The sequence below is a fragment of the Periophthalmus magnuspinnatus genome, chromosome 14 (assembly GCF_009829125.3).
Source record: "Periophthalmus magnuspinnatus isolate fPerMag1 chromosome 14, fPerMag1.2.pri, whole genome shotgun sequence".
NCBI classification, from domain to species: domain Eukaryota; kingdom Metazoa; phylum Chordata; class Actinopteri; order Gobiiformes; family Gobiidae; genus Periophthalmus; species Periophthalmus magnuspinnatus.
Genome location: NC_047139.1, coordinates 16,752,116 through 16,776,423, shown reverse-complemented (window position 1 = coordinate 16,776,423; position 24,308 = coordinate 16,752,116). Strand labels below are relative to the sequence as shown.

General features: G+C 39.1%; 2 protein-coding genes across 2 annotated transcripts in view; both read right to left on the bottom strand.

The window, feature by feature from the left end:
• Positions 1–24,308, bottom strand: part of tmem248 (transmembrane protein 248) — a 286,123-nt gene that overhangs the window by 63,827 nt on the left and 197,988 nt on the right. The window lies entirely within an intron of this gene.
• doc2b (double C2-like domains, beta) overlaps positions 1–24,308 on the bottom strand; it is a 143,995-nt gene that overhangs the window by 12,812 nt on the left and 106,875 nt on the right. The window contains exons 4-5 of the mRNA XM_033978453.2: positions 17,813–17,922; positions 15,133–15,259 (exon numbers count right to left, since the gene is read on the bottom strand). Coding sequence (XP_033834344.1) covers positions 15,133–15,259; positions 17,813–17,922 — 237 coding nt within the window. The remainder of the gene's footprint in view (positions 1–15,132; positions 15,260–17,812; positions 17,923–24,308) is intronic.

Sequence of the window (24,308 nt, the reverse complement as noted above, 5' to 3'; positions counted from 1 at the left end):
TCCTCAGCCTTCCCAGTAAGAACACTGGACTCTCCATCGGGTGCTCGCGGGTTTATGAGAGTTTGCCCAGCCAGTCCACATGTGTTTTGTGGATCTGGATAAGGCTTTTAATCATGCCCCTCGTGGTGTCCTTTGGGGGGTGTTCTGGAAGTATGGGGTCCAGGGCCCTTTACTAAGGGCTGTCTGGTCCCTGTATGACTGGAGCAGGAGCTGTGTTCGCATTGCCGACAGTAAGTAAGACCTGACTTACTGTCGTCAGTGGCCCTCTCCGGATGGGTGGTGAGAAACTTATTGTGGTGACTAATTAGGATGCTCAAAATGCATAAGGTAAGTGAGGAATAACTTTGGACCATTGCAAACCGTTGAACTAGGTCTGTTTTTCATGTTTTTGAGATGGTAAAAATCACAACTGTCAGCAGTGACCACCATTCACATATGCACTGTATTTCACAAACAAGCACTTCTATTTGCACCCTCTTCCAGAGCAACCATACCCAAACCACCCACCCTCTCCCACCCACTGTCTCACAGCCCCACCCTAACCCTTGCCATCCGCTGTCTTCCAGACCACCCTCTCCCATACCACCATCTCCCAGACCAGCTACACCCATGCCACCCACCCTCTCTCAGCCAACCCTCACCCATGCTACTCACTGTCTCCCAGATTGCCCTCACCCAAGCTACAACAACATGCTAGAACACGACTAAACCAAGTTCTATTGTGTGTATCCTGCTGCCAATCAAAAACAAAAAAAAAAAAAAATTCTTATCTTCCCTTTTCTCAAAACAAAGATTGAGATTTCCATGCCCAAACAATGAACCCCTATAGTGTGTCCAGCATAAATTTTCGTCCACCTCAACCCTTCTACTTAACTTATTTTATACACTCCTTTAAATCATTATGCAGTTGAACGCCTGAGATTAGGAGAGGCCTTCAACTGCCTTTCATACCTACTCAATGTCCCCTTTCCTCGCGCCCTTGCTCTATATGTGTGAAAGGTGATGTGTGACTGGCAATCACACACACTCACACACACTTAATCAGACCTGTAAGAGCACACCGGAGCAGAGATAACAGGGCCAATAGTAAAACAGAAGCCAGAATCAAAGAGCTGACACTGATTTTTTTTTAACATGCGTGCAAGGAAAACTGGATAACTGTCCAGTGTAAACCGATTTATCAAAATGCACGTAAACCTGGGAACTGTGATTGAGCTGTCAAATATCCAATAACACGTGGAGAAGTCTTTATGTACTGTGCTCTGCTGCATGTAGCAGCAGAGTCTGATTTACATTAGATACCGACTGAGAGAGGAATTCAACTCTACGGGTTAAATAACAAGCTTTAGGAAGGTGTCTTCTCACGAAAACAGGCTTGTTTTGGTGGCAGCAATGAGTTAAAGGTTAGTGAATGATGCTATAGTAACCTATAATAACCAACATCCTGTTCAACAGTCATGTAGTGAGTGTAAAATGGTGAGTGTAATGTCCATGTTCTACCATGGTAACATGAAAAAGCATTACAGTAGTCCATAATTTATTTACCTGGGATCCAAATTACACACTTAAGAATCTAGAATACTTCACACAGATGCGCGTCTAGTCACTGTTGAATCTCCTGAGTTCAGATAGACGTGATTGATGGATGGATTAACAAATCAGGGACATGCATGGTCCAACTATATCAAATCAAATATGGCTGCTTATGACAAAAAAAGAAAGGAAAAAATATCACAGGGGACAGAAAAAACATGGCATATTTATATCTATCTATAATTAATATGTATGTATAATGAGCAAAGCACTACTTAATCTGAGGGAAGAGAAAATGTGATTTTTTTCCCTTGACTGGTATCATTCTGAACTTGCCAGACTAAGTATTTATTTATTGAGTCCTGTGAGAGAGACTGTGAGAACATGACTTTTTACTTAAGTGAGCCGATTCCACTGTGCTGCTGAATATGCAAAGGTTTTATAGACCTCAGCATTATGCTGACCACACATGCGCCCCATATACTCACTTCATATGTGATATCTAGAGAAATATGCATACAGCCTGCACAAAGTCCATGCCTGTCATGGGTTCGTTGGCCTGGTGCTGGGGGGATGTATGTGCTTTCATTTGATACTGACTTTAGCTAATAGAAAGTCCACCACAGAGCTGATCACATATTCATAGAGAAATGGACAGTGATTGTGAAATGAAAGCACAGCAGGAAAGTTGTGATGTGAGGGTTCTGTTGGACTGGAGCAATTATTTTGGCCTATATATAAAACCAATTTGGATTCTTGTTATTGTAGCAAAGCAGGGGCAGTATAGCCAGAATGATTAGATCAAGTGCATACTGTTGAAGACACTTTGCCTATGTATGTTGGTAATGGTTGATTTGGCCCAGATTGGCAGCCTCCTTTCCTCGCTCTTAATGTATCACAAAGTCATATATTGTTTAGAAATGTTCTTCCCGGTATATTTTGCTAAATTTATTTTTATTTTTTAAATTGTGCTTAAAACTGGCAATCACATAGTGTAATACTGAGCAATTGATTTATAGCATACTATACATGAATATATTGCAAGTACATGGTTCAGAAATGTTCTTTTCGAGAAACCATACTAATGGTCCAATAGAGTCAGTGCACTCAAAGTTAAACAAAGAACATTTGTCCCATTGAATTGTAAGATGCTTGGTTAAAATAGACAACCAGTTTGCTGTTCAAAAGCGTACTTCCAAGTCTGTTTTACATTTGCTATTCCTCAAGGTGGCACGCTCATAGAATAAGTTTTTGCTATTGATTTATTTCATAGTCAGTCAGAGACTGATGGCACCAAAGTGCAAAACTGAGTCTTTGAAAAAGACTTTTGTTCCTGCTGAGATAAGACTCTTTCATGCACAGAGTGAATGTTTTTTTCACATTTAATGTGCAGAATCAATGCTGCTTCTGCAACTGTTGTAAATGAGTTACTGCAACAAAATAATTTACTGAAAATCATTAATAATGCATATCTAATGAATATAATGCAAACATGTGTTTCAGAAATACTCTTCTACATGAAATATAGATGAATGAATATATCTACTTTAAGTCGGTACTCTTAAAGTTTACGTTACACAGCATTTTCAAAGATTATAATATATGTATATATATATATATGTAATATATTAAATTAAAGAATATTAAAAGCTACTTCTTTCAAAAAAAAACTCTTCACTCACCAGAAATAGTTTTTGGAGTTATTTGTGCATGTTTAAATAATCTTTAATCGCTTATTTTCAAGATGCTATGTCCTGCTGATCAACCCCTGTTTTCACCGCCACCGATACATGCCCACTACTCTGTACTTACTTTGTTCTCCAATTTTATTTTCTTAATCGATGATAAGCACAGGACTCGTCAGCGTTGCGTAGTCATTTTGATACAAGTGGGAAAAAAATCCACTACTTGCTAACGTGATCTGCAGATATCCATCGGAGGTACCACTCTTTGTTGCGACGACTTTTACAGCAACGTCAGCTCTGATTGGAAGTCAGTTTGTTTCTTGTTTCAGTTGTTTTAGGTTAATATTATGATTTGAGCAAATTATAAAAATCAGATTATAATGATCCACAGGTGTCATAGATTATAACTATATAACAGACACAAGCACAAAAGGTCTTCTTTAAAATAATACAAACACATTGTATACACATTGTATAGGAATACATGCACTTAATGTTGGTACTCTCTAAGTATACCTTTGTACCAATGTCTAACAGTGTACCACATAGTCTTATCGATTCTTTGCAGCTGATGTCATCAAAGCTTTTTAAAATGTGTTGTTTAAATCCATTTGACATTTTTCTTGAGTTTTCAGACAATCTTAAAACTTCTTTGGCTGTGATTGCTAATGTGAGGTGTGCACTGTGTCTCCATGGTAACTGTTGAACATTCCTCCATAGACATACATGTAGAACCCCCAGTGTGATGCCACTGCAAGGTATCAATATTTCAAACTCATGGTTCAGAAATTCTCTTTCTTTCTCTCTCCCCCCTCTGCTCTCCTCCAGTCTCCGAGAGTGTGTTTGTGGTGACGGAGTGGACAGGTAAACAGTCAGAGGAGCCTGAGAGAGGACCATGGGGAGATGCTGTCAGAGAAGGTTTTATCTGACAAGTAACAAGGGTAAACAACTTAGACTGGAATACCCCAAACCTGGCTCCTCCCTCCTGTCAGCTGTCTGCCAACGTCAGCCAATCACAGCCCACAACATTTACCTCTAGATCAAGCACATCTCAAAACATTAGGGTTGTCAAAAGTGTTGAAAATCAGAGAGTAATCGATATTAAAGGTAGTATCAAAACTAGAAACTCATTTGAAGCAATAATGATAATAAAAAGTCACATTCACAGGACAAAAATGAACCTTTCTTGAATAGCTTTAGAAAGAGCTTGAGCTGTATCAGAACAAGTATAACACGTATAGACTAGTATACACACATGGACCACTATGGAACCTACTGGACAACTGAGGGATTACACAGATATAAGGCCACATGGTCATATAAAAGAAAGTACTAGAGTTTAATGTTGAAAATCATATGAAAGAGACTCTTTAATTATGATTCTGGTATCAGAATCGGTATTAAGTATCGAGTCTATTCCTTAGTATCAAGATTGAGCTTCTCCCCTGTATAAGCACTCACATTTGACACATTAATTTATTTTTTAAATTATTGCAGGTTTGGTGCAAAGTACTTGTGGTAAATAATTATCATAATTTTCCATCAGTTAAGGGGGAGTTTGCAAAGAAATGTAGAAAACATAAATATGGAAAATACAGAAAGTAGCACAGTCGTCAATTCCATCCAAAATGCAGGGACAATTTATGCAGAAGGAAGAATTTTTCTGACAGTTTAAACACTAATTTTATAAAGTACGGGTGTTAATTTATTTTTATTTGTCATAACTAATGTGTATTTTTTTTATGTATTTATTTATTTATTTATTTATTTTATTTGGTCCTTTAATTTAATTTGGCCCTTGTTAACATTATGGTTGCAAGGTACATAACTCTACATATGTCATATCTGCTGCCCATTTCCAACCAGGAAGCAAAAATATAAACTTCACCCTAGTTACAAAACTAGATAAGACTAGGCAAGATATTTAGTAAAATCTTAAAATTTATGCTGTTAACTATGTTTTAGAGAAATGAGTAGCCTAAGCTGTCATATGCACTAAGTAAACAGTAAACTATTCATCACATGTGTTTGTGTTCATTTGAGATGAGTGTGTGTAATAACCAAAATATACATTTCAACATTATCTTAAACATAGTCTTATGATCTGGCTCCAAGTTTCAGTCAGTACTTTTCCATCCAAACATGTTATAACAGTCTTTCCTCATCATTACCTGACTCAAGGTTGTATTTCAATTGAATTGTGCATGTTTAAGAAAATTTCTCCTACGCCCACACACCCTCCTATTTAATGTTTTTTACTTTATGATTACTACTTTCTGCATTTTAGATATAAACTGAATACATTAATTCCTCATACCTTGCCTCATAGTTATGTAGCAAAGCAAAAAGTTAAATATATATATTTTTAATATTTTATATTCAAAGTATCCACCCTTTGCTTTGTCGATAGCTCTGCAAACTCTTGGACTTCTCTCAATGAGCTTCTTAATGAAGTCTCCTGAAGTGGCTTGTCTCTTCAGAAGTGTGCCCTGTCAGGGTAAAAAAATGCCAAAAGTGCAAAAAAAAGGGTTCAAAGCAAAGGGTGGCTATTTTTTAGATTTTTTTTTTTTTTTTAATCTACAACAAGTTTTGAGTTATTTTGACTTTATTTTTTCTTTAATACATACCCGTATGAGTCATTCTGTGTAGATATCTGTGTAATCCCTCAGCCATTGTAGGGACATTCTACAGTATATAATGAACAAAATAAAGAATAGTGATCTAGGTATGTTATAGTTTAATACTAAATACCTAAAAAAGTATAATATGTCTTATTTAAAGGTAGCATGCACTCTCTCTCAGTTCGTTTTTATTGTTATTACTAGAATAACTAATAATTCACAGAAAGACAGACATTTAAATATATAATGCTGCACCAGCAAAGAGCAAGGAGAACCTGGAGCTGAAGAAACAGATTCAGGAGACCCAAAGAATGCTCCAAGAGGAGAGCCAGATGAGCACAGAGCTACAGAGGAAACTGAGGGAGGAGATCCAGGAGAAAAAAGCCCTCTAAGACCAAGTCCAGAAGCTACAAGGAGATCTGGACAAGGCTCTAGAAGACAAGGAGACCTACGTGGAGTTTTCCAATATCCAGGTCAATGCATATGGGGGAGATCTGTACCAGCAGGCAAAGAATCTGAAGCTCTTTGCCAGACAAGAGGGCAACAGGATTATGATTTTAAAACTTTAAGCCAAGCTGCGGCAGAGGCAAAATGCCATAGAGCCTCTCCATATGCAGGTGGAGATTCACAATGATCTTCATCTGAAATCTGAGGACAAGATGCAAAATCTGGAGCAGGAGATAATTACTTTAAGACTCCAGCTGGATGAGGCCTTTGAGGAGCTAGAATGGAGAGACAAACTGCAGCAGCAGCAGGGCAAGGACAGAACCAACACCAGAGACATCACCATGGAGACAATAAACCAGGGACGTCAACATTCCAAGCAGGAGATGATGGCCCTGAGGCTCCAGTTTAGAGAGGCCACTCAGGAGGCTGAGAGCAGAAGGAAGGGTCCCACCACCTACACTGAGCTGCAGAAGGAGGGCGACATGGCAGTGCAGTTTCTAAGAGGACAATTGGCTCAAGGCAGATTGCCAGAGTGTTGAGAAGCAAACAAAGAGCTGCAAGAAGTTAACTCCATCATTAAGACCCAAGATAAACTTCTGCAGGAGGCCAAAGACAACAGAGACATTACCTATGAGAAAATGAACCAGCAACTGAAACATCACAGGCAGGAGACAAGGGCCCTGAAGTTCCAGCTGAAAGAGGCCAATAAAGAGCCTGAGAGGAGGATGCTTCAGGTCATCTCCAGCATGGAGCTTCAGAAGGAGTAGGAGGAGAACCAGATCCTCCAGAAGCAGCTCTGTATCCTGAAATCTGCCCTCGCCCAGGAGAGGCCGAAGTCTGCAGAGGCTCAAACCAAAGCACTGAAGCTGGAGAGGAGAGAGAGCAAGCCAATTCTCTTCAGGAATGGACGGCTGCCTATGACAAATTCATGGAGGAGAACAACCACAGGAAAATCAGAAAATCGAGTCTGTCCTCCTTTCTGCCTTTCTGAACCTGGGCTCCTTTAAAAGATACATGCCAACACAACTGCCCTACGTTCTGCTGGTGGTAACCGGGGGTCAGCTGTATCTTCATCCTGTACAAGGCTCAGCCCACAAGCCTGTGCCACCTATACTCAGAAATATAACTGGTATAAATACACAAAAAGCATGATACAAAACAATATGCTAGAATTTCACAAACCTGATGTGACGTGCAGTAGTTTTATAAGCAAAATGCACACTGACTGTTGTGACAGTGGTGTGAACATGTTAATGCACTGTTTTTGGCAAACATAGCATTTTCAAAACAATAAAAGGTGATCTAAATATGTTTTGTGTTAGCTCCATACAAGTGTAATCCACCCTCTTCAAAACAAATTGTTGAATTTTCTGTAAACCTGTTCATGAGTTTAAGGAAATATAAAAATATAACAATGAATTTAACATTCGTTTTCCATCTGGATGTTTGGCCCCTGGACCATCGGCCTTTTTCACCCCAAATGTCCTCTCTCTCCCATAGTCTTTGTGGGTAGCAACGTAGCCTCGTGCCGCAGAGCTCAGGTATGATCTGTCCTCTGGGGTTACCAGGGCAACAGCTTTCACCCTCCCACCCTACACAGTAATTTCACTTCAAGATACACATGGCCAATTGGAAAAAAGGGCACACTCCATGTACTGTGTATTTGTCGAAATGATCCCAAACCTGCCAACGCAAATAAAGCATCACTTATTTGCGTTGGCGAGTTGGGGTTTTATGGCTCTGCGGGTACAGGTTATGGACAACTACCCCCGTTTTTGTCACCACCGGTACACGTCCACTGCTCTCTACTTACTTTCTTCTTCAAATTTCTTCTTGTAATACACATAGGATTCAGTGTCATGTAGCTATTCTGGTATAAATGGAAAAAAAAGAAATGTTGTAAAATGTGATCTGCAGCTGTCCATAGGAGGGGCCCACAGCATGCAGGCTTGTTGACTTGAGACTTAAAATGTGCAAGTTATAACATAATGATCCATGGAGGTCATAGATTATAATGATATAGCAGACACCAGCACAATATGTCTTATTTACACTTCAAGTACTCACACAGCATGTTTGAGTAATCCTATATTGTTCCGCATTCAAGGCTTGAGTGGTCTACCTACCCCCATCTTCAAACAAAGCTCTCTACTTATGTGTAATTATTTCAATTCAAGTTTGAGTAATACAAAAGAAAAGACAAAAAGACAACTGAATTCTGTCAACTGGGCAAACGTTTTGGAGTGAATACGTGAATACCTCATCCAAGAGGCTTCTTCAGGTCTGACCATAAACTGTATCTATGAATGGACATAGGTAACCAGCTAGCCACAGTGTTACAAATAGAAAGTGAGCATGGGCGCGATTCTGCTCCATCAGCTCTGGCTCCAATTCACTTTCTACTGAAAAACTGCCGCCCCTCTCTCTGCTACTGTTGCTGCCAGAGTTGCCATTCTGGTCTTAAAATGTTCATTTTAAATCACTTTACCCTACATGACCCTGGTGTTTTAATTTGGCTATTTTGTCCATTAATCAAGATATAAAAATTGATAACAGACCAATCAAGCACCTTCTTTCCTCAAGGTTACTCCCGCTAGAGTTAGCATCACATTTGATCGACAGCGTTGCTAAGTTCCAGCCCCTTGTCAAACCAAAGGTGCAGGCAGAAGGGGCGTTACCTTCAACAGCCTCACTCTGGATTGGTTGGAACTCTTTGGTTGCTATGATACTCATGATTGGAATTCTAAATATGGAACTCAACTCCAAATTTGCCCCATAACTGCCAACCTCAACAAGCTTCATTTGGCTGGAGCAGAATGCTATGGGTGATGTTACACTCCCTTAGTTCACTTCTTCATAAAGTTTATGTGTCTGACGGGATACAAGTCGCTGTTGTATATCACTGTCAGTCGTCCAGTTAAGATTTGTACTAAAAGAAAATGATCAAATCTGTCAACTGGAGAAAAATTTGTAGGAGTGAAGACGTTTTGATGGAGTTTTAGATGGAAGATCAGCTATCTCCCATATATCACTCAGTTTGAGTTTGGTCTGTCTATATCTCCAAAGCTCCAAATGCTCTGTTTCACCTTGTGAAGTGGTAGTTTTCAAGTTAACAGTTGTTTTTTTTTGCTTCAATTGAACTGATTTGGATGAGGACACATTAATACATAGGTAAAATAGGTAATTTTAATCTCGCCAGAGATACATGTGTATACAGGGACCTGTTTTGGCAATCAATACTGGTATTAAAACTGAAAAATGTGTAATGGTGCATAGTAGTCGCTCTTATGTCTTTGTTCTCAGTCTACCTGTTCCCATTCTCTATTCACCTTATTCCAGAAGTTACTGTGGGCACCGTCATCGTCATTCAGGTTGTATTATTTTGCGTGGGGATACCAATCTTGACAGCAAACAAGTTTTCATATGGACTACAAAGCCATTTTAAAGCCTCCTGAAGGATCAGTGCAGTGTTGCCTTGTTGGTGCACATGTACATAGAACGTTTTACACAAATCAACCGACTTTATATCATATCATATTTTAGTGGCTAAACTTTTCTCAAATTCTCCATTGAAATGAATCAGAAGTGCCATCACAAAAAAGTGCGGCTTAGTAGCATTTAGAGGCAAAAGTGGGTGGGGAAGAATAAGGTCATTAAAGGCTAAACTCCATTTGCATTGTTCCTGTCTGTGCTCACCAAAACCCACAAGCTCCATCTGACTGTCACAGCAGCACGCTTCACCTGACACCGTGACAGAGCTACACTGGCATTTCACAGCGTTACAAAGCTCTTCTGCAACATTCTAACCTCCTTGTATGCTAACCCACGCGCTCCCCTGCTTTATTTTGGGAGCATGCTAAACGGACTGAGCCATAACCAAAGTACGTCCTGGGCTCTGAACGTGGCGTGACTGTTTAACATGGTTAGTCAGGCACGCACACACACACACACGCACACAGAGATCAGCCTCATGTTTCACACTTGTACAACACAACACAGGCAGATATTGCAATGGAACAACACTGGGAAAAACTAAAGGGGCTGTGCGCGGGCAGATGTACAACCGATACAGTTTTTTTATGACACCTCTGCATCACTATTTTAGAAGATAAAAGAATGATATTACACAAAACTGAACTAGTATTGAGCATTTTGAATACTGTATATACTCAGTACACCACTGTTATGGGGTATTAATTAACTCATATTGTATTTAGATCATCTTGTTACCTTTGAAAATGTTTTGAAAATGCTATATTTGTCGAAAACAATGTATTAATGTGTTTCAAGAAATATGTTTTTTTTTAAGTCAGTCCCCCTTCCGAGTGCTATCACAACACAATCAGCGTGCAAAACTAGAAGCATAGCTCGACTAGACTGACCAGACCGGACTGCACTAGACTGGACAACACTGCTGACAACTATCATAATGTCTTTTACTGATGCTAACGGATGGTACTGATGATAAATAAACTTCTCCTGCATCAGAACTACTTCAATTTATTACAACATTAAGTCTACAAGTGACAAAAGCTTTATACTGACAATGTGAAATGATTTGAACATTTGAAATTCAGGTTTCTATGGTATATCTTTTGGAAATATCAGATTTTGTGCATTATTTCATGTTTCTTTTTCCTCCAATTATATCAACTTCAGTGTAAAATATCAGATGTTACTGTTTATTAAGTTGTAGTTTCTTAGAATACTTTTTTACTCTAACTAGATTAATTTATTGGACCACTACTTTGTACTTCTATGTTAGGAGTAATATTCTTTTTTGAATAATGGCACTCTTACTTGAGTACAATTTTTGTCTTCTCTACACATCTCTGGTTACATGTTTGTAAACTATATTAATCTGTAAAACTTATGTTATTGAGGAGAAAAAAGCATGGGCAGTCATTTCACCTCCACTTCACTTTTAAAAGCTTAGATTTGATGACAGAATGTCTCAACATATCAGTATAGTTCTAACAAATAGCTGCGTTGTCTAAAAGGTATACAGAATTTAATGACACACAGAAACAAGCAGCACTTGTCTATTAAAGGAATCATGTGTAAGATTTAGATTTTAAGGAGGGATATTTTATTTTTCCGGGGTATTAACTCTTAACACATAACATACTTAGACCATCAGGTTACCTTTTATTGTTCTGAAAATGCTATATTTGCCAGAAACAACGTATAAACATGTTGCTATAACTTTTTTGACGCTCTTAGTCTTCCCTCTTTGCTCCCCATGTTACGTCATTCCCCCTTCAGAGTACTATCACATTAGGATCAGTGTGCAACCCGCTAATGAAACTACTGCACATCAGATTTGACAAATTGCTCCTGTGTTCAGTTTTGAATCATGTTTTTTTGTATATTTATGGAAAATTGTTGCGTGGGAGCATAGGTGATGTAGACTTTTGGCTGAGCATTGAACAGAATCTTACAGCCGTAAGGAGGGTTTGAATAGAGCCCAGGAGAGATTGCTAAATTACTCACACATGTATGGATGACATCTGAAACTTCTTCAGGCATCTTTTTGTTAAGGGAACACATTTTTGACATTGTAGAAAGCTCAAAAAAATACACAACACCCCCTCTTTAAACTCCATAAACTGTTTCAGATACAAAGTAAACATGTTCAATTTAAATATAGCTTTTACCGATAACAACTGTAATGGTGATGTACTCTTAATTACAAAAACATTGCAAATGATGGCCAAGCTGTATATGTTATGTTCTCAAAATGATTATCCAATCCAGAAAGCAGGATGAGTTTCACATTTGTGTTGCCACTTTCAATGCTGAAATCCAGTTGATTTATTGCAGTCAAACATTAATCAGTGCTAGCGCAGCCTAGTGGTACCTTTTTTAAACTAGTTAGAGGGCAGGGCTATTTACAATTGAAAAATATGTTGTTGTTTTGTTTTTTGTTGTTGTTTTTTTTTTTATGAAAAAATGGTTAAATGCAGCAGCATACATCTTAAAGCTAGTGTTTGGTGATACAGTGATTTTTGTTTCTACTATGTCAAGTGCTGTGGTATCAATCTGTTACCGATACCAATGAGTTTTGTGTTGAATGAATGACTCCTCAACAATAAGTAATGCTCCATGTTTAAAGTGAAATCAAGTGAAGTGTGTTTGACCTGACTGGTATGAGGAGACTGGCCTAATTCTGCCAGAGATATTAAGGACAAAGTTATGCTTCATTAGACCCACTCTTGATCCTGTTTTTGGCAGAAACACGACCTTTACAGGGCCTTCTGTAATCCTCACAGCTCAAACTTACATCTACACTTACAGTTTGACAAAGTGGCAGCTTGTCAAGAAAAGTTTGCAAAAAGTTAAAAATAACAGGAAGTCCTGCTGTGAATCCCTCTGTCATTAGTATAAATTCCATCCAAATACAAGGACAGTTTACACACAAGGAACATTTAACATTTAAACAGGACTTTAACACAATAAATGTGATGTCATACTTCATAAACATTTATATGTGTCAAAAGATGCTATTGTGTAAATTGGAGGAGTTTTACAATGTGGTTGCTAGGTAACAGTTATGGAATTATCTCTGTGTATATAACATCTACAGCCCCTGTGCAACCAGGAAGTAAAATTATAAACCAAAATGGTCAAACAAAGGAAAATTAGACAAGATTTTAACCAAAATCTTTTTAATAATATAATTATAAATAATATTTTAATATAACATAAATATATTAACTACAATTCTATGCGTCCAACCTGTCATGCACTTTAACATCCCTGAGGGTTTGTTTCTTTTACTTTTAACATACACACTGAAATCACAAGTGTTCCTACATGTATAACTCCAAAGTGATTCTGATGTGCTTCACGTAGCCTCACTACAGAGCATCTGTCTGTTAGGAACAAGTTATAACAATCACGATGCTAAGTTGAGGGTGTCAGACACATGTGCAAAACCTTACAAGGATAGGAGCTGTTGTCCGAAGTCTACTTTGTGCTGTCTTGTGTGTGCGTGTGTACGCATGTGCATGTGTACTTGCATGCGCGCGCGCGCGTGTGTGTGTGTGTGTGTGTATGTGTGTGTGTGTGTGTGTGTGAGAGAGAGAGAGTTTGTTCCTTCTGTGTAAATGCTCTTGACCTCACACAGCTCTTGACATGTCACTCGACCCAGGCTCTGTTCTGCCTGATGAGCTGAGAGCACTCACTGCCAGCTACAGACAAATTACAGTATATCTGTAGTGTATTATACTCTTTATGTTGTTTAGACACAGAGGTTCTCAAAATCTGTAAAAAAAAATAATAAAAAATCCCAAGGACCCCCCATCATCTTCTGCAATAAAATTCAGAAGTTCAAACCAAGTTTATAACCACGTTTGGAAGAAAGATTAATTTCTCATAGTCATTATTTTGTTGGTGTAGTTGTTTCCATCAAACATTATGTGAGATTGTACATCATGAGAAATTGTAGTATTTACATACTGAGCAACTATTATCACAATTTTTGGGCGACTCAACATATGGCCCAGAGACCCCCAGTGCCAGACCCCACTTTGAGAACCACTCGTTTGGAAGTGTTAAATAATTACGACACACTAAAAGTATGGTTTCTCCGTATTGTGCTGTTTGTATTTGCGTTTTGAACATGTCTTGTTAAAGTTACGTTTAGCATGTTGTTCCTAGTCTATTTGCTACCATTTGAGTGCATAACAACAGTATGAAGCCTGTGCTTTTGCTGAATTAAAAAGGGTATTATAAATGATGACCCTGTGTTGCCAGAGCCTTAATCTCCAAATAGAGGACACGTACAGGTTTTTCTCTTTCTCAGTGGGCAGGCCATGCCTCATGTGAAACCTCAGAACCTCCAGAATTCACTCACTGAGCTACAGAGGCTGCACTAGCACTGATTAATGATTAGCTGCAGGTGTTGTTGACACACCTTCCAGGGCGGAGTCAGAGACATGTCTGGAGGGGTGGAGTTTGAAGTGCATGTCAGACAGCACTAAATCAGACAGCCTCAGGCAAGCTGTTTATTTGCCTTTAGCTCTCCATAGAAAAGGGTGTTTTATTTAATGTTTGTTGCTAAGACTTTGCCATTTAGCTCTTTAGTCTTTGTGTTTCCTCTTGTGCCTGCTCTGGCTCGCATGAGCAACAGGCTTGATTAAGCAGCCACACAGCGGAGACCAGCAATGTTTTAATTCTCAACATTAAACTGTAGTACTTTCTTTTATGTTACCATGTGGCCTTGTATCTGTGTAATCCCTCAATCACCCAGGTAGATTCCATAGTGGTCCATGGGGTTTAGAAGTCTATGTGGTCTTATACTTGTCTTATACAGTTCAAGATCAAAGCTGTTTAGGAAAGGTTAATTTCTGTCTTATGAATGTGATTTTTTAATATCAATACCTGCTCAAAAAATAGCTTGTCTAGTATCAAAAACTAATTGATACTAACATTAGTATTGATTAGTTTCTGATTTTTTACTTTTGACAACCCTAGTCCAAACTCTTCTGCTTTAGAAACAAATGATGCAGGAGTTTATTTCCTTAACCCACTCATGCAGTACTGCACTTAGCCCAGCCTTGTTCATATAGTACAACATCAGGGCTGTTAATCATTATCAAATCGTGAAGGCTGGAATTATTCTGATCTTGATTCTTGATTCTGAATCTTCGTGTACATGGACTTTAGACCTGTACAAACATGTTCTCAAATACATGGGATTGTTTTATTAATTTTTATTAGTTTTTACCAAAATCATGCAGCCATATGCTACATTTGTGTAGTGTAAATTCCACCAGTGTCAAGTGAATGGGGCATTAGTTGTCCTGTATACATGTACCATGTGTGTGGGTGGTGGTACTCACAGGCAGCTGCTTCTCCAGACAGTTGTTGAAGTTCTTGAGCTGGTTAGGCTTGAGTTTTTTCAGAGGGATGCGTGTCTCACCAATGAACTCGTTGTGTCGGAACTTGTCCTCATCACACACGGAAATCCTGCACAGAAGCATCCAGGATCGGTTACACATTTAAAGGTCTTAATAAAGCATGAACAAAGGCTTAAAGTGCATATGACAGGTTATTTCACTTAAACATATTCATATCAAGTCATTCAAGTTTAGAATTTTACTTCCTGGTTGGACACAGGCAGCAGATATAACAGAGACATCCATAAATGTTACCTAGCAACCATAATGTAAACAACTGCCAAACCTGACTACATTACACAATAGTTATGATTAGACTAATACAAATATTTATGATAAACTGTTACATTTGTTGTATTCTTCTTGTATCATTTTCTTCACAAACTGAACTTAACTGATTTAAAAACTATGATAACAGATACTATCTCACCATCAGAATTAGGAAAACATGAAAACCTGTCATATGCACCTTCATGTATGTTAATTCTTTAACAAAATGTGAGCCTGACAGCAGCAGTTATAGGGAGAGGGCGACAGTTTTTCAAGAGAAAGTGAATTAGGGCCAGACTCAATGGAGCCAAACACACATCCATGCTCACTTCCTATTAGGTTAGCTATGTCCATTTAAATTACGTGTAGTTATTATAAAATTGTATCTGAATATTTCCAAACACTATATTTTTAATTTTACTAAGAGTAAGGAGCAGTGAAAAGGAGCTGTCACAGATTTTGGTGGATCCTAATCTTTCTATCCAGTGTGGGAACAACAGCTGCTCAGTAAAAATCAGAACATCCAGAAAACGGACTACAACAAGGGAACCAGCACATATCCCATGTCACAAAAAGAACAAATATACATATAACACAGAATCCTGTCCTTTAGTCTGACAGCAGCAGCAGTGGCAAAAGGAGGTAGTTGTTTTTTCAGAACTTATAGGTTATGCAAATGAGCCATGTGGTTTTAAGTTTTATTTCTGTAAAATGTAAACAAATATCTGCAAAGCTGCATAAAACACATTATAACATCAAATAGGCTGATGGGGCTCTATTGTAGTTATGCTTAATATGTTGAGAAGTTGAGTTTATTGATGCAGAAGATTTTATTTATTAATCTGCTGCAGTGTATAACTTAGAAATTAGTGTCAGACTGTGTTATTGGAAAAAAGAAAGAGCTGCCATCTTTTTTATTCTAGTCACATTGATGTCCTGCATGTAATTGTCTTCACTATTAGCTCTTTTGTAATTGAAATGTTGACACCACCTTGTTTGTCACCTTTTTTCAATGACAGAAAACACACTTCGTCAGTACTTTGTGAAAACATGAGTCTGGTTACTGTTGAATCTCGGATGGGTGTGACTGATCAAAATGACAAGCATGAAATGAAAAATTATCACAGGGGACTGAAAAACATGCATATTTCTGCAAAATCAATGAGCGAAACACTAAACTCTGCTAATCTGACATGAGATAAATTTAATTTGAAAATGACAGTTGACCAATGTGCTCCTTCATTTCACTTGCATCACTGAAAACAACATATCTGATTGGACGATCATGTTTGGTTCTGGCTTGAGACATGACGAGTGCGAGGGGAGCAGACTGATAGCTCATTCTGTACCTGGCAGGCAAGATCCAAAGCATATTGAAATGGAAAAGGTAAGAAAAGGTAAGATATTAAAATTTCATTTTTGAGTGTAGTAAAATAATACAAATACATCTATTCTTTTGCCAATGTTTAGTCACTTACAATTTCCTGCATTATTCATTCATTCCACACTTGGTGGGTATTTCTGGAGCCACAGCTGCCCCATCAGCACCACAGAGGTGAAGGTAATGTGGAAGACTTGTTTTGCCCAAGGACACAGTGGACGTATGAACTTGGGATGGGTCTGGAATCAGACCACCAACCCTATATTTAGTTACTAAATATACAGCTTGGCTGTATTGGTCATGTCTTATAGTCTAATGAATTTGAGGCTAGCATCTTACACAGCTCATGAGTTCACAAACACTAGAGGGTCATGGAGCTGGGACCCTGCTCTCCTCCTCTCATGTGTCACTAGCCCAGATGAGAGTCCATATCTGAAATATGTGGGATGGTTCAGATTGACAGTCCTAGGGTCAAGGGTCAGCCACTCCATTTGAGTCCACAGGGTCATGACCTGATGAGTGAGTGCTAAAATGACTGAATAAAGATCAAAACTACATCTACATTTGTATTTGTATAGTTTAAGCCTCCCAGTGCCCAAAATGCTCAGTTCCACCTTATGGCATCATCTTGTGTCTACATTCTGCTGTCTAAAAAGGGCCTTATTATTATCCTTGTGGTATCATCGAGCCAATTCTTTAGTATCAAACTCGTGTTTGAAATGTTAGTGTCGTTACAACACTACATTCCATAATAGTCCATGGGTGTATACTAGCTTATGCTATTCTTATACTTGTTCTGATACAGCTCAAGATCATTCTAAAGCTCTTTAGTAAAGGTTTATTCCTCTCCTGTGAATGAGACATTTTTGGTATCGATACCTGTTCACATGGGTTTTGATACTAGTGTTAGTATAGATTAGTATCTGATTTTTGATACTTTTGAAAACCCTAGTAGGCGCACAGGACTGTTACCTGAGAGTCTTGCGGACCATGTCCTCATCGGTAATGCCATAGTAGGTCAGCGTCTCGCTCCACACTGGGTTGAGTGTGTTGTGTAGAGTTTTGGTTCGTAGTTTATTTGCCTGAAGAGACAAAGACAAAACAATGAGATTATGTGATAGCACAGCGCAGAGTGTTTAACAATTCCCTTTAAATCTTCATTTTAAATGCTGAAAACAACACAACACGCAAATGAAAGGAAAATAGCTAAAATAACAAAGCTAAATCAACACAGAAACAGAAAAACATAACCATAAAACCAATTCTACTATTCTTCTGGCCATGCAGTTGCAGTGCAGTTGAATGTCTCATGTGGTTGTTGCAGCCTGACAGTTACACAGTAAACTCCACATTCTGACCTGCCCATAGAAAACTGACCTGCCCTCCAGCTCAGTTTAAACTATTACATGTAGCTATTACTGTTACATTTACTCAGTTACATTTACTTGAGTAACTTCTTAAAGATATTGGAGTACTTTTCAAGTAGCAGACTTTTACTTCTACTTAATAGAAGTAGAAGTAATATAAGTAATATTTTTTTATTGAAGTAACAGTACTCTCACTTGAGTAAAAGTTTTAGTTCCTCTTCCCACTGTGAGCAAGTCTACAGTCTGTCCTTTGAAAATACTAGATTTTATGTTTTGCTATTCTAATTGCATTCACTTTTACAAATTACAAATCAAATGTTACAATTCCAACCATTACTTTTTAAGGTACCCTTCCTTGACTAGTACATTCCCCAAATTATAAGTAATTTATTGGACCACTACTTTGTACTTCTACTTTCCCCTCTGTGTGAGATGTACTCCATTTTCAAAAGCTGTCCAAACTCCCGCAGAGGAAAAAACAAAAACTCAAATGTGTCAGCGACAGCGTTCTCAGACACAGTTGTGGAGTGGCGCGCAGGTTAACAGTGCATTTATCTGGAGTGACAGACAGAGAGCTTACACAGCGCTAGCATCCACTCTCAGCTCCTCTGCCTCATTCACAAAGTAACTGCTCTGAAGCGAGGGCAGCTGTCAGGTACGTTACCACAAGCACACACGCTTTAGTCCTCTGGGACAAAACTGCAACCGGAGAAAAGGTGTACAATCACAGCAAACATGAGTGTGACTGACACCAATGCATCTGAGAGGAAATGTTTGATAAAGAAACCAAACGCCCCCAAAGACTGAAGCCACAACTCATGTCATCAGTGTTGTCAAGATACCCATAGAAAATTTCAAACTGAATTTCGATACTAAGAAACAGACTTGATACTCAATACTGAGTCTGATACGGCAATGATAAACCAAAAAAAAACAAACATACGTGGTCTTGTTCTTATACTTGTTCTGATCTAGCTCAAGATCATTCTAAAGCTATTCATGAAAGGAGCATTTCTGCCCTGTAAATTTTGAGTATTGATACCTGCTCAAATGAGTATCTAGTTTCGATACTAGTTTTAGTACAGATTGGTACCTGATTTTCGACACTTTTGACAACCCTATGTAATCAATCAAAATAGCAAAAGTCTAGTGAAAATAACTCAAATAACACAAAAACATCAAAATCAGGTGTAACAATTTGGGAAAAAAAATCTCATTGAGGTTTTGTTTTGTTTTTTTCTGACAAGCGTTGTAATTGTGATTAGATTTGTGATTTTAATTATTGATTTTGTTCAGATTTCACATTTTAAATATGTCTAGAAGAATTCACAAAAAGACTGAAATGTGAACTGACAAACTGATTAAGAATCACATTTTAGAACAGATCGTAGAACAGATTGTACAGATCTAAATTACAGTTTTAGATACTAGATTCCTAATGTGCATATGACATTTTAGAGTACTCAATTTTCAGAGGTGAGTTGAGTTGCCAAACATGAAATGTTATTTTAAAAAATAAAAATAATATTACAAACTAGTGTAGAAAGTAGAGTTCCAAGTAAGTAAAGTAAGAGCAAAAAAATATTTGGGGAAGATTCAAGTACAAATAACTGTCTGGATGTAATATTTGATTTATAATTTGAAGTTAAAGCAATTGAAAAGACAAACATTAATCAGTGCTCAAAATCTTAAAAATAAGACAAACTACATCATATCTGAAGGAGCAGTGCAAGATCAAGATCAAATAATTTCATATTGTAAATGTAACTGAGTAAATGTAATGGAGTACTACCCTAACGCTGACAATTTCACAAAAAATCCAAATATTCTGAAGAGGTGGTGGAGGAGAGTGATATGTTCTGAGGAGACGATGGAGGAGAGTAAGATATTCTGAGGAGAGTGAGATGTTCCGGGGAGAGTGAGATGTCCTGCGGAGAATGAGATATTCTGAGAAGAGTGAGATGTTCTCAGGAGAGTAAGATGTTCTGAGGAGGCTTTGGAGGAGAGTGTAGATGTTCTGAGAAGGTTATGCAGGACAATGAGATGCTCTGAGGAGGTAGTAGAGGAGAGTGAGATGTTCTGAGGAAGTGGTGGAGGAGAGGGCTATGTTGTGAGGAGAGTGAGATGTTCTGAGGAGAGTGTGATGTTCTGAAGAGGTGGTAGAGGAGAGTGTGAGGAGGTAGATGTTCTGGCTATTTTATGAATCTCATTATCTGGTGTTATTATCTCCATTGTAATAACAGGGTTCTCCATAACGAGCCTCTCTGATTGGCAGCATTCCCGGCTACCAGCAGCACACCAGAACATCACATTATAGAGTCATATTCAAGTCCCACATCAATATGCAAATTGCTGCCTCATCATGTTGTTTTATTGCATGATTGGAGGATAATGAATAACCCACTGTTCTGCTGGAGGCTTGTCAAAATAAGGATGAGAGGAATCTGTCATTGTCTCAGTTTTGTGTTTGAATAAAGCAAATGTGTAATTATCTACTAACATGATGCATATTCATCTGTGACAGCCCATTTGTAACAGCAAGTGTCAGGGAAACATGGAACTAAAATGGGTCTAAAACAGGACTAAACAAGAACTTTGACAGGTTTGAACTACATGTGTACCTGTCAGGGATGCACTGATTCAGCTTCAGTCTAATACCGATTATTGGAATTTCCGTTGATACCCGATATCAGCTGATACCGGAGAACTTTTATCTGTCCAATTTTAGTGCTGTGCAGTATATAACTCTAAGAATTAAACCCCTCTTTAGTGTTACTCATGAACCTCAGTTGCCTCCATTAGCAATTGCTAATAATGCTAACAATGCCATTGCTATTTAAATGTTTTTGTGTTCACAGATTTTATCAGTATAGTATGATTCTGATTCAGACAATAATTGGCATATGTTGGCCTATGTTGGCTGTATTAATCTGCAAGCATTTTTCCTGATGGAGGCTCCCTGCCTGTTAGTTTCTACTCATCCTACAATTTTCCACAGAATGACATTAAACAGGTTTATTTAGGAGACTAGCTATTTCCATTGCTCAAAAATACCTTGACACATGCATTCTTACTGCTAGCATGTCCACAGACCTGACCAGTAACTTGACCTGGTGGTGTCACCTGCTTCTGTCAATGATAAATAAACCTAATGTCATACTGTGGAAGATTTCAAGCAAAGGTTTATCTCCCTGGGCTTCGCTAAAAAGCCAGTGTAAAGTGAGCAGGCAGACACAGATACATGTGGATATGGACTAGGCCCCAGTTCATGTGCACTGGCCTTTCATCGTCATGGGTTACAGACAGAGCACAGCAGAGGTCATATGGAGAGAGAGATTATATGGATTTAATACAGAGATGAATGTGACAGGGGCTGTTTGGGTTTTCTCATATACATGCTTCCTGGGGGTCTTTACTTGGTCAAAATGTAACATTTCAGATTTGTTATTTTCAGATTTGTACATGTCAACATTTCTTTGGCAACACACTGATGGGTCATAGATGATAAACCCATAGTCATGTCCCTGAATCTAAATACTGGTCCTGTTGTATTCCTATTGGAAATGTGCAGTAAATGTCAAATCAAACAATATTTGAAGATGACACAGTGGACAAACATTACTCATTGATCTTTAAAACTTAAATACAACGTTATGTACAATTTTAATGTAAAAATATTACTTAAAAAAAAATAACTTAAATAGAAGTACAAAGTAGTGGCACAAAATTACTCCAAAAAGCGTAAAAGTTCTCTGTCTCTCTCACACTCTCTGTCTCCAGAATCCCTCCCTCCTTTCTGTGTCTTTCTCTCTCACTGAGTTTTTCATTACTATGTGATAACAGCCTGCACTCTGTCCACCCCAAGGTCAGCCTGTCCAGTGCACCCCAGCCAGGGATACTCCCCCTCTCCGCTCTTCACCGCTTCCTCCTCTCCTCCTCTCCTCCCTCCCTCCCTCTGCTCCTCCCCTCTCTCCAGCTCTCGTCCTCCCCTCTCCTCATCTCTCCCGCTCATCCTCCACTCTCTTCATCTCCAACTCACCTCCCCTCTCCTCTCTCAATCTGTCCTCCTCCCCCCCTTTATCCTCCTCCCCTCTCCTCCCCTCTCTTCCCCTTTCCCGCTGTCCTCATCCTCTGTTTCCCTCTCCTCCCCTCCGGGAATCTCTTCCTCCTCTCCTGGAAAACGTTTCTTATAAAAAATAACTTAAAGAGAAGTACAAAGTAGTGGCACAAAATTAAACCAAAAAAAGTAAAAGTTCTTTCTCTCGTTCTATCTCTCTCTATCTCCCTCCCTCTCTTTGTCTCCAGAATCCCTCCCTCCTTTCTGTGTGTCTTTCTCTCTCACTGAGTTTTTCATTACAATGTGATAACAGCCTGTTCTCTGTCCACCCCAAGGTCAGCCTGTCCTGTCCACCTCAGCCAGGGCTACTCCCCCTCCTCCTCCTCTCCTCTCTCCTGTCCTCCTCCTCCTCTTCTTTCTCCCTCTCCTCCCCCCAACACTCCACCGCCTCCTCATCTCCTCTCTCCCTCTCATCTCCTCTCTCCCTCTCCTCTCTCCATCTCTACTCCTCCTCTCTCCTACCATCTCCTTCAACCCCTTCGTCCTCCCCTCTCCTCACCCCTCCTCCTCCCCTCCCACCTCCTCCTCCCCTCTCCTAATCTCACCTCCCCTTTCCCCCTTTCCTCCTCTCCCTCTGTCCTCCTCCTCGTCTCTCTCCCTCTCCTCCCCTCTTTCATTCTCTCAATCTCTCCCCATCTTCTCTCTCCTTGTCCCCTCTACCTATCCTCTCCCCTCTCTCCTCTCTTCCTGTCCTCCTCTTCTCTCTTCCTCTCGTACCCTCTCTCAATCTCTCTCCGCCTCCCCCTCTCCTCCTCTCTCCTTGTCTCCTCTATCCCTCCTCTCCCCTCTCTCCTCTCTTCCCGTCTCCCCCTGTCCTCCTCCTTCTCTGGTTCCCTCTCCTCCCCTCTCTCATTCTCTTCCTCCTCTTGTCCTCCCCTCTCCTCCCCTCCACATGTGTCTGCCGGTGTAAGTGGATTGTTGGCACGATGCTACAGGACAGCAGGGCTCTGTTGAATTGTAATCTGAAAGGTTTGGTTTGAGTCACACAGAGTGTGAGTGAAGAGTGTAGCTTGCACCACATCTAATCCATAACACATAACGCGTGTTTACAATACTTAATAGACATTCATCCTACACTTGTTACCTGTCTCCATGAAGATAGCTAAAAGTGTAGTAGTAGTGTAAGTATTGTAACTTAATGTGGGACTAAACTCTGCCCCTGCAAACAGATGTCGATCAGAAGCACCTGGCTGTAATCATGACAGTCTTTCTCTGTGTCACCAACTACCTCAAACTGCTGAGTCCATTGAAGGATGCACACACTAGATTTAGATGTTTTTGACCAAAAAGCTGAAAATTTACCTTGCGTGCACTAAAGTTACTCGAAACAGTAGATAATCCAATTAAAACACCATATACGCAGTCAGAGAGTGCTCCAGTTTAGACCACATATGTTGACAGACAGATGAAGATTAAAGAAACCATATTAGGTTTTAATATCTAAGCGACATAAAACATGCAATATTGAAAGTTTTGTGACATCACAGGTAAAGGTCCGGAGGTCTCCTACACGATTTTTAAGTCCATAAATCAAAATCAAAGCATTTCTATTGTTAAATCGCGTTCATTCACTATGTTAACATGCACACCATGAAAAAACGGACAACTGGCCTTGTCCAGTTTAAACTGATTTACCTAAACTTTAGATGAGCAGCAGTGACTACAGCCTCTTCACTGAGAGCACATGTTGTTTTGTTTTGGACCGCTACATTAAAGTGAAAATGAAATCTACCAGGGCTTCAATGTAGGGTATATTTGTGCTGTGGAGAGCAAAGCTGTTTAGTGCACTCAGAATTTTCTGTGTATGTAAACGTAGTGATTGTAACTGCATGCTTCTGTTAGCATGTCAGAAAAAACTGCAAACCCTATTTGTAGATTGTTAATTGAATAGTAATTCGCCCTGCTGCCACTAAATGGCATCCTGACTCCAGTTCAGAGTATTGGAATGCACCAGTAGAAATAAAAATCTGAAGACAGCCATTAT